This window comes from Lycorma delicatula, chromosome 4, assembly GCF_047948215.1.
Source record: "Lycorma delicatula isolate Av1 chromosome 4, ASM4794821v1, whole genome shotgun sequence".
In the NCBI taxonomy this organism is placed as follows: domain Eukaryota; kingdom Metazoa; phylum Arthropoda; class Insecta; order Hemiptera; family Fulgoridae; genus Lycorma; species Lycorma delicatula.
Genome location: NC_134458.1, coordinates 132,869,027 through 132,881,270, shown reverse-complemented (window position 1 = coordinate 132,881,270; position 12,244 = coordinate 132,869,027). Strand labels below are relative to the sequence as shown.

General features: G+C 25.3%; 1 protein-coding gene across 3 annotated transcripts in view; it reads left to right on the top strand.

Moving 5' to 3' along the window:
* The window catches only part of chas (chascon), a 765,027-nt gene that overhangs the window by 707,303 nt on the left and 45,480 nt on the right, over positions 1-12,244 (top strand). For all 3 annotated transcript variants that reach the window (XM_075364192.1, XM_075364193.1, XM_075364191.1), the window contains one exon: positions 6,531-6,850. In XM_075364192.1, the coding sequence (XP_075220307.1) occupies positions 6,531-6,850 (320 nt within the window). The remainder of the gene's footprint in view (positions 1-6,530; positions 6,851-12,244) is intronic.

Below are 12,244 nucleotides of genomic sequence, written 5' to 3'. Positions count from 1 at the left end.
ACGTGATCATACTGTAGAATATGTATCCGGCACAATATTATCTTTTAATTAAAAATAAATCTTTAGAGATTAGTTTTTTGTTTAGTGATGTCTATTTTTTTTTATTTACTTTTTCGTTTAAAAGACTAAAAAAAGTATTTTATACTAATCAATAGATTATTAAAAAATAATTAGGTAATTTTGTATTGTACTTAAAAACTAAATTAAATTTAATTGAAACACGTTTCATTTTTTAAATTAAATATTTTTCTTCATATTAAAATATTAGTAGTTTATTTTCATCCACTCCTCCCCTCTGCTTCTTTTAAGGTACTCTATCCTATATCCATTTTTTTTAATAACACTTAAATCATATTTACAATAAAATCATATCAAATGAACATTTTATCGACCTCGCCCTAATATTTAATGTAAAAAATAAACAAAAAATAAACTCATTCATACAATATACGTTAGGTATACATATGATACAGGACATATTGTTCTCTATATGAACTAGCGTCATGGTATATGAACACAAGAAAAATATCGATATAAAGGTCAAAAAACTTCTACGACTCTCTTACTTGCCTACCTACTCTAAACCACCAACGTTTTGGCAACAAACGCGAAAATCGTATACAATAAAATATGTGATACTTAAACTAAATATTCATTAAGTTGTTTTGTTGAAAACTTTAACAGAATATTTAATAATATAAGATGTTTCTAAAAACAATAATAATAAATTTAATTTTGTATCTTTCCCGATTGTTTTATTTATTCGTATGAGATTACTTTTTTATTTGTGGTTTTTTTTTTAATAATATATTAAGATATTTTAAAACATTTTAATGTATTATGATTATTAAAATTACAAATTTATATAAATATTTAGCGAATAAACTTTTATGTGTTTGCTGATTTAACTGTGGTTTTAAAATTATTTAATTTTATTTAGGTAGGTTAAACGACAGGTGCGCTCTTATGTTTACATAAAATATATATGTGGATATTTAAAGCAATCATTTCCATTTAAATTTATTATTTCCAGCTATAGGCGTAATGTAGGAGGGTGTGTTATCTTCTCCTACCTCAATATTATAATATTAATAATAATATTATAATAATATTATTATAATAATAATATTATAATAATATTATTATAATAATTATATTATAATATTATTATAATTATTATAATATTATTATAATTATTATAATATTATTATAATTATTATAATATTATTATAATTATTATAATATTATTATAATTATTAAAATATAATAATAATAAATATAATTTGAAATAAATAAAATACTGTTATAATTTTAACTGCACTGACACAATGGAAAGTCAACTAAAGTCTACTGCTGGTCTTTATTTTGTTCAGATTCTTCCAGATCTTTATTATAAAAAGCATGATCTAGTCAAATTAGTGGAAGTGAAAGCACTATTGCAGCTCTAAAAAACACCCTCTTTTGAAAAGTTTGTCCACTATTAATAAAATAAAAACATAATACTGGAGTGGCAATGTTTTTATTTGAGGAATAAACCGTATAGTAAAAATAATTATTTAATCCTCGAAGTTTGTCAAGTGGACAAAACCAGTAGATTACTACTCATAGCTGATAGTAGTTGGAAACTTGACCTTCCTACCGATTCTGCTTAATATTTTTATGAAATGGTAGCCGTATAAGAACAAAATGGGAAGAATTATTTTTGGTTCAGCATCCCTTATAGTCCAATATTTCTCTTCTATCAGTATTTCCATATAGTTTATTCTGTTATTCTTTAAATGGTATTCCATTTAGGCTAGTAGATAGAAACGTTGCAACTAGTGGAGCTAGGCAAGAAGAGATATTGTGATACATTTTCTGTTTGAGTAGGTGATATTCTTTAATGAAAGACGATAGAGAATTTCAACCGATAATATTCGAAAATCTACAAATGTACGAATGGGAACGAAGATCAGATTGTTGTTGACTCTTCACTTCTCCCCACCGCCTAATGCGGTAAGAATTACCGGAAAGAACGGAGTAGCAATAGGAAGTGACAGTTTTCTATTGCTCCTCAATCAAGATTTTCTCTTAATGAATTTTTGTTTCGCTTCTCTCCACTTTCCTACGGCTGACTTTGTCAAATTAGAATACATTATATTTTTCTTTGATGAAAGAATTCTCATCTTTTTTTTTCATCTCAATCGGTGACTTAACTTAACTTAATTTCGATTTTACAAAATGCATTATTATCTTTTAGTGTTTTTCATTGCTATTAAAGGTTAAAGAAGAAAGCTTTCTTATATTCCTGTCTCACGATACAATGATATAATTATACAAGCAGTGATGACATAAAGTTATTTTACTACTTATTTTAGGATTTTGTAATCTTACTTCACCCGATTTTCTGTTGTTAGGCGAATGGAATTTGATTTTATTTCTTTTTAAGGCCGTGTAACTTTACTGACATCAAGCTTACTCTCTTTTCCTGTTTAGCCTCAAGAACTACCGTAAGGTATTACTTCAGAGGATGAATGAGGATAATATGTAATGAAGAAACATACATATCATGCGTATGTATGAATCTTCATACATGAATACATGTATGGAGTGTAGTAAATGAAGTGTAGTTTGTACAGTCTCAGATCGACCATTCCTGAGAGGTGTGGTTAATTGAAATCCAACCACCAAAGAACACCGGTATCTACGATCTAGTACTCAAATCTGTATAAAATTAACTGCCTTTACTAGGATTTGAACCTTAGAACTCGAGTTTTACCACTAGACCAACCCGGTGGGTTACATCAAACTACTACAGAGAATGCGAAATAAAATTTTACTAAGTGAAAAATATGTTGCTGATCGGAATTTAAAGCAGGAAATTTCTAGCTAAAAAAACAATTTTTGTGATTAAAACCAATAATTTATCATAAATCTGGTAATTTACATTACTTTCTCATGAAAATTTTGGTGTTATTTGCATAATTGTATATGCAAGTAACTTACAAACGAGTTCTATGCAATTTATGTTCATCATTTTGTTTCATCGGAAGATAGTCCTGGTTTTTTGAAATGACTATACTTTTTTTTGGAAAACATAAGTGTAATTTGTATCAAAATATCACCCTTAAAAAAAGCTCTTGATTGTGTTTACGTTTTATACAATTCACCTCGTTGGAGAGAACTAAAACTGTATTATCACAGAGAAGGATATTATTTATTTCTTCGTATAATCTATCTATTTTCATTATTTTTTAATTAATCATAAATATTTGCTTGTTAAAAATACCTGTATTAAAAATCTTCTACTATTATTTATTTAGTTATCTAGAAAAAAATACACTTTGTATCTGCTTAATTTACTATTAAAATCCATTTTTTAGCAAAATCTATTACAAAGATCACCACCTTACAGATAACCTTATATTAGTTTCATGTTTCGTTCTGATTCATCATATTTTAATCTACCTACTTTTGATAGCTACAGATAGAAGCGGCGGAAGTTTTGCATACAATCCGTATTCATGTAATGATGTTGCAATCTATTATTACATTATTTACTGTATAAAGAAACTACTTTAAAAAATATGTTTGTGTAGACTATTAATTTAATATTCCATAAGATCTTTTGTGTAAAACTGACTGTTCTCTTTAACAGAATAATGTATAAAATATTAATTTTATCCGTTAAAAATTCTATTTAACCTTCGGAACCATAAATTTGAATAATTTTTAGATTCTAAACATAAATTTATTATGAATACTGAAAAAAAATGTTTAAAATTCAGATTCTATTGTAGATTTAATACTGAAGAACTAAATTATTAACCCACATATAATTTTGAGTAAAGGAGAACTGAAATTCAGTTCTACACATGAATTTTACACACTATTTATCACAGGGATTGGCTGTAAAATTAAATTTATTAGTGTTACAGAAAGCAACTGTTATTAGTACTTGCTATACCTAAAATCTTAACATTTTTACTCTAGTAAAAAAGACTAAAATATTTTAAAATAGAGCAACCCCTTTCTGCTGTAAAGCGATATGATATTTACTATTTTAAAATTCAACGCCGGAAGAAGATTTTTAACTTTAAAAATAGTTCTCTTGATGGGTATTTCACATTAGTGTAGACGGTAGTGAAATTTGCTGGTAAAGTATGTCATTTTTTTAGATTTCGCTAGTAGAATTGATGTTGTCTACATGGACGTATTTAAGGATTTTGATAAGGTAGACCATAATATGATGATAAATAAAAATTTATTGTTACTTTTTTTTTGTAAAATTTTTACAAAATTGTTTTACAGATATCTTACAAGATATGAATAATATTTTCCAATCAGAATATAAAATTTATTCCTATATAAATTTCTCACGTGCATATCAGGGCTCCAGTGTCGGGACGTATTATTTCTTTTGTTCATAATTATTTTCTCATTGTAGATATCAGGAGGAGCATGTTCTCTTCAACTAACGAATTATTTTAAGATTTATAAGCAATAAATTATATTAATCTTTACTATTATTTGTATTTACATTTTCCTTACTTTATAATCTTTTTCTCACTTTTGCATATATTTTAATTAATTATTTATAAAAACTAAATTAAAATAATAGAATACAAGAACCTGTAAACAATCAAATTAAAATGAATAATTATTATTATTCATTTAAATATTATTGGCCTATCAAACCGAGTTTCTGTTTTAAATTGACCTTTTGATCTTCGTTTTTATTTGTATGTTTGTGACGTTGTTACGGCCAAAGCATTTTCTTATTTTTATAAAATTTTATAGAATAGTTTCTTGCTGTTAGAAACATATATATAACTGTTTCCTATAAAAGTTTCTTTTTCAATAAGGGTCAGCTATTTTTCTTAAAAAGGGTGGTTGAATAGAAAGATGCAATGGAGAAGTTTCCACATCCAAAACCACCGCTGTTCATAGATTGAACACTTGATCTTTCCTTCAGACATTGCCCAGCATTACAAATTCCACTGAGGCTTAGCCTTAGAGGAGTAAAACATTTCACGTTTTACTCCATTTTTAACTGTGATGTTTGTTTCTTGAGACTATTTCTGTACATCATATTACTTTTCTCAATATAGTATTAAATATTTTATCTTATAATTTTTTTCGATAAACTTATCACGTTTAACACGTCAAGAAGAATAGATTGGGATTAAGTGGAAATATTTTATCCTATTAGTCCAATGGTCAGTGATGTCTGATGTCTATGAAAATAATGGTTATATTAGTGCTAATACAGCTAATAACAATTCTAATTTGACAATTCTTCTTTGTACTTTCCACTTTTTAAAAGTTTTCCCTTTATTAATTGAATTCAATTTTAAAGCAAATTTATTGAATTCAGCGCAAAATAAGTAACGTCTACTGTTCGTGAATCTACTAGTTAATTATTATTAAGAATTAATTTACAAAGAATTATTTATTAATTGTATTAATACTGTTTTTAATTATAAGAATATTAATATAAATTTCATTTAAACAAATTATATAACCAATATTGCATATTTATTTTATTATACCTCTACTATTAATGTAATTAACATTCAATATTAAATACAAAGCACCTGAGAACGTTATACACACAAAATATAATTGTATACGTTATTTATATACGGAATATAATTGCTGTACTATTTTTATTACATTAATCGACTTCCAGTGCCAACTAGTAACATCTGTCTTTCATCCCGAAAGTTCTGAATTCAAATCTTGTCAGACATGCATTTTTTTAATATGCTACTAAGTTTATCTTCCATTAAGAAGATGTAATTAGTGCCGTACCGATTGTTTACAATCGGTTCCAATTTACCGGAATCATAAATATATTTGAATGCAAAGAAAAATAAATATTACATGCAGAGTTCAAATTAACAAATTAAGAAATTGACTTGTCTATAGACAAACAGTAGTTAGATCCATGTATAAGTATTATTTATTTTTTTATCTGTTGCGCACACCACCACCAGACATAAATATTATACTGCAGCTTTATTACTCTTTTCTTAAATGACATAAAACAAACAATTTTATTAATTTATATCTAATTTAAAATGACATATTTTTTAATATTTTCAAAGATGATTTGTAATAATTAATTTTGCAGAATCATTTATAAAATAAGAAGAGATGTAGAGTTCTGTCAACATAGAGGTGGATAATTTATAATCATACATATTACCTCGTTAAAATATCAATAAAGTAAAAAAGAAAATTGTTGCGTAAAAAAAATTTATTGTACACAAATAATACAATTTGTAAAGTTATGTTTATTAATTAACTAATAATAATCATGCTTTTCGGATTGTATTTCACACCTTGTTTGTGTTTGTTTATATTTTAATGTTTTGTTGAATAATAATAGTACATATATATATAAAATATTAATGTTAGTGATTGAGGTAGGGGTACTGGTGTCGGTGATTCTAATAATTGGTAATACAGTGGTGGGGGTTGATGCATGTATAAGATAGATTGTAAGACCTACGCCTATTTTAGTTGTCATGCCTTCTGTGATACAGGCACAGCAATCCAGCGGCAAGAGTGGCGGCATAGGACACTCGTTCCGCAAGCTGGTTGGAAGGTTACGATCTTCTAGCTCCGAAAGGAAGAAGGAAAAAAAGAAGCTGCAACAACAACAGCAAGCTGAAAGGATCGAACACGAATTAGACGGTGAACATTCAAGAAATCATCGATCTGATATGCCTTTACAAAGATATTATCTTGGAGAAGATCCTTTTGGTGGCAGTATATACGGAAGAGAAAAAGAATATCGGGGTGCCCAGCCTCCTCCTAGAAGACCCGCTCGTAGAGGATCTGAACACACTGATGAATCAAACAGGTGAGTTTTAATGTAGTTTTTTAAATTTAATATTACTACTATTCTTTGTCGTACTCACTATCTTGTGAAAAAATTTAAATCGCAAACTAATGAAGTATGATTTTGTAATATATTTATACAAAAAAAGTCATGATAATTTTTGTAAGAAAAAAAAGAAAAAAACAGGCTTTTAAAAAATAGCCTTATCTGAAATCAAAAACAACTTGATAATTTTTTTGTAAAATTAAAAAATTAATTTTTCTAAAACGGTTTGTAAAGTGTTTTTTTAAATTAATTTTTGCGTATATTTTTAGTACAAATAACTGACAAATTTTTTGAAAACTTTTTTATTTTAAATTGTTTAAATAATTATTTTTACAATACATTAAAAAATATATAAATATATCTTTAACAACTTCTATAACTTCAAAAAATCATCAGGAATCTTCGTAGTCGTAACTGACGTATATAATATTAATATATAACTGACGTATATATATGTTTTAATATTAAAACATTATTGGATAAATTACTTCAATAATGAATTTGATCCGATGATGTAAGTATAATTTTTATATCACAACAATTTCTATTTATTTATAAATCATGTTGATTATTTATTAATATATATTCTAAATAGACTATAACTTATTAAGTAATTATAAAAAATAATTTTCTTCAACTGAACTCGGGAAATTTCCATCTAAGAACCTTTTTTTTTAAATATATATTAATTATATATATTATATATAATTATGTGTGTGTGTATATATATTAAAACACTTAAACCTAATATTTATTTATTTAGTTTCTCTTTTATATAGATTTTAGCAGTTTATGAAAATTTCTTGAATCAATTCTGAAAAAATCCGTTGTTAGATTTTAATTTAAGCTAAATACTTTTTTTTTGTTTTCCAAACATAAAGTTAATATTACTTTGAAATTTTGTTTTCTATTTTTAATATTAATTTAAATAAATATCTTAATTAAAAATACAGAAATGTTAAATTTTTGAAACAGTCTACCCAGAAGTACACACAAGTGATTGATTATTTAGTTCGATGTTACAGATTTTCAATTTTCAATTTTTTTTTTGTATAATTGTGTATATATATATATATATATATATATATATATATATATATATATACACAATTCCAGATTTTTCAATTTTATTTTTACCTTATAAATGTTCTATGTAGTATTTTATTTTGTATAAGAAAAGGACAAGAGTTTATGATGGAACAGTAGAGGGAAGTTTTTAAATATAAAAAATTAATAAATTTAGATTAACTTCTCTTTTAAATATAAACCGTTCAATCATAAAAGTTGTAATTTCCATGAATATGGTCAAGGTTGTTTATTGTTATTTTTTATTTTATTATTTTTTTTTTACTAATGTTCTATTTATTAGCATTTATAAAGTAAACAACTATAAAATTAGTTATTACCTTTTACCTTCCAGCTGTTTAAAAATAGAAATTAAGTCTATTTTTAATAAAAGCGTTCATATAATCATCTGAAAATTTTTATACTGTATTACATCTAATTCAAACATTAGTTGATTCTAACAAAAATTTATTAAGTTTCAGTATGTAGAGTATTATACTCTTTTATATGATTCTATGCACGTATTGATCTCTGAACAAATTCATTAAATTAATTTTTGTTACAGACTAGAATTAAATCATATTTATTTCAAATTCATTATATCATTCAATGGGCAACAATAATGAGGTTTTTAAATCCTTATCACTTTTTTTTTATTAGTTACTTTTAAAGACTTAAACATATGTACTTTTGAAGAAAATCTTTATTCGAAATTTCGGTATGTATTAGAAATAGATTTATTTTTACCTAAAATGGTAAAAAAAGATCTTATATATGTTGGTTGTAACAAAGCTGAACAAAAATAATATTCTATCGTTTATCTTTTCGTGTTGTTGTCACTAACTGCTTGGAGAGAAAAAGTTCTATTCGGCTGCCTTTCTAGATATACAGCAAGCATTCGATATGGTATTGCTGTACAAATTAAAAACAAATCTACCTCAACCTTTTAGTTAATACTGCACAATTACTTGGCCGGACGCTTCTCCCAGATTAAATATAAGGAAGAGTGTTATGTGCGTTCTTTGATACTTGCTCGGGTGTACCTCAGGGCTCAGTGGTGGGGCTTATCCTCTATTCGAACTTCACTGCGGATATTCCAGTTAAGATGTATATGATTGTAAAATAAATCGAAAGGCGTAGAATTATCTTTACGTAAAGATGTCTTCTAAATCCCTCTTAATAAGTTATAACATAAATTAAAGTAGAAAGAGATTTCAAAAGGGAAAATATCGTTGTGAAATAAAATTGATTTTATTTACAAAATTATTTATAATAATTAAACGTAATGTTGAATTAAATTAAAATCTAAAATTATTGAGCCAGTATCTTTGAAACAATGAATCATAAATCGGTTGACAAAACTGTTTTATAATAAAATAATAAATTTGCTTTTTTTTAGAAGACAAATTGTATTAAAAGATCTGTCTTCTTAATGTTTTGTTAAATTTACATACCTGTGTATATTTTCAATTACATTCAGTAAATCAAACTTTTTTCTTAAATTTATAATGTAAATTATAAACCGCGACCATGGTATTTCAGCAGGTAGACAAATAACAATAGTAATTCAAAACTCCTGCCATGGTAGCTTCAAGTGGTTATGATCTTATTTTACCAAACTTTTTTTATTCGTAAAACGTGTGAAATATTCTCTGTATTTATTCACTGGCGTTAGTAAATGCATAAGTTTAACCCCATTGATGGGAATTAAGGGCAGATCGATTAAAAAATAATGGTAAAAATAATAATTAAAAAAAAGGATTTTTAACATTTTTCTCAGCTTAATGTTAAGAAAATAATAAAAACCATTCATCGATAACATTTTTTTAACGTTCAGTAAAATAAAGAAAAAAATTATCTGTGATTCTATCAATTAAATATTAAAAAAAAATAATTTCTTGCAATATTTTTATTTAACGTTGCCCATCTCATAACCGATTGTAACTTGTACCATGGTTGCCTTCACTCCTTATATTTAAAAATTCAACTAATTAGGTAAACATTTTGTATTGTAACAACAGGTTAGAAATTGTATACGAGTTTCTCTTTTATATAGATTTTAGCAGTTTATGAAAATTTCTTGAATCAATTCTGAAAAAATCCGTTGTTAGATTTTAATTTAAATACTTTTAAGCTAAATACTTTTTTTTTTGTTTTTCCAAACATAAAGTTAATATTACTTTGAAATTTTGTTTTCTATTTTTAATATTAATTTAAATAAATATCTTAATTAAAAATACAGAAATGTTAAATTTTTGAAACAGTCTACCCAGAAGTACACACAAGTGATTGATTATTTAGTTCGATGTTACAGATTTTCAAAATTACCAGCAAATATAATTATATTAAAAATTTTAAGTTCTGAATAACAATAGTTTTTTGTCATATTCATTGTATATTGATTTATGTAACGGATGAGATCCACTTCCTTGTTGAGTCATGCCAATTGTAAATACGAAATTTATCCCTTTTATGATGAAAGTCTTTTTTAATAATACCAGGAAATCTAACTTAAAAAAAATTATAAAAATTGAAGTTACTAAGTGAAATTAAAATATATGTAATTAGTCACTTATTAATTGACATCTAAATTTGAATAATAATATGTGCCTTCAGATTTGTTATAAATAAACCTAATCGGTTAAAAATTATAAGCAACGGTAGTCTGAAATCTTACTATCGGTTTCTCGATGTTCCTAATATTTACTATTTTTATCTGCTGGTACTACATATACTCGTAACATCTGCAGATTTAGTTAATACTGTAAACTTTCAACTTCTCATTTAATCACAAATTAAGTTTATTTCTAATATTTAAAACTAATTTTTTTTTATTAGATTGAATATTTTTGTCTGTAAAAAAAAAAAATAAATAAAAATATTCCTTTTTATTATGTTATTTTTAACGGTTTGAAAATTCATTAAAAAAATAATTACCTTCAAGATTCATGTTTGTTATATTTAATTGGATTTGAATTACCGAATTAATTAATCATATAAATGATTAATTTTGATTGGAGGTTAAATTAAAGTCTCTTATCTTAGAAGTGGTTGTTATCAGACTGGGCAAGACTGTTATTTTATCATTATATGCAACGGCCAAACTGTTATTAGGTTTATAAAGTTATTTTAAGAAAGTGATATTTCAAAGAAACATTTTTTTTTCTATTATAAAATATATCGGTTTTAGATATTAATTTGTTGACTTTTTGTCTATAACGCTAGGCAAGAAGTGTGATTATTTTGTATTTTGCAAGATTCAATACTATTTTAGATATAACATGTGTTTTTAATAGTTTGTTAATGTAAGGTACCATATCAAAATATACTTATTGATCTGAATATGATTTTACAACGGTTGAAAGTTAATGAATTCAGAACGATGTAATTACAATGTTAAACTATCATACATTAATTAATCAAAAATTTATCCAAAAATTTATCCAAAATTTTACGTTTATATTTTATTTATTTTTGTTAAATATTTTTTTTGAGACCCAAATAGCATTAAATATTTATTTATTTAGAGAGTTTGTCGATTTATTACAAAACCAACTTATATTTAAATTACGTTTAAGCATCTTGAAACACACCTGTTACTACCATATATGTACACATATTACTTACTGACGTACAATGTCTTTATGTTTATTACATAATAGGGTTATGTTGTAGTTCTAACATACGATATAGGCCTGAAGGTGTGTGTGTGTGTGTGTGTGTGTGTGTGTGTGTGTGTGCGCGCGCGCGTGCGAGCGAGCGCGTGTATAATATATATATTATTTTAACTTTTCTAAAGAATTGCTAATAAATTTTAAATGTGAGTGTATTTATATGTATGTATGTGTTTTATGATTTCATCATGATTAATATTTTCTTAAATAGATTTTAAATATTATAAATTTCACGTTGTAATAAATATTTAATCGTTTTAATACTTAGAAAAAGATTAATATGATTACAATATTTCTTAGAATAAATTAAAATGCTGAAAGCTCATAATTAAAGCAACTAAAAATTAAATTAAAGAAAAAAACGTTTTACTTCAAAAGTACATCTCTATTAAAACGTACTATTACTGCGTGACCTTTCTCAAAATGTAACCTCGTATTAAAAACGTACACACCCTGGTTTCTTAAATGTATAAAAATGTTTGTTAATAAATTTAAAGTAATAAAACTGTGGCAATAAAGTTAAAAACGGGAGAAATCCCACCTGTCCGAATATAGTAGAAAATTATAAAACTAGACTGACAACAAACATTATCTAAACAAGGGTATATCCATTATAAAATAATCTGTTATT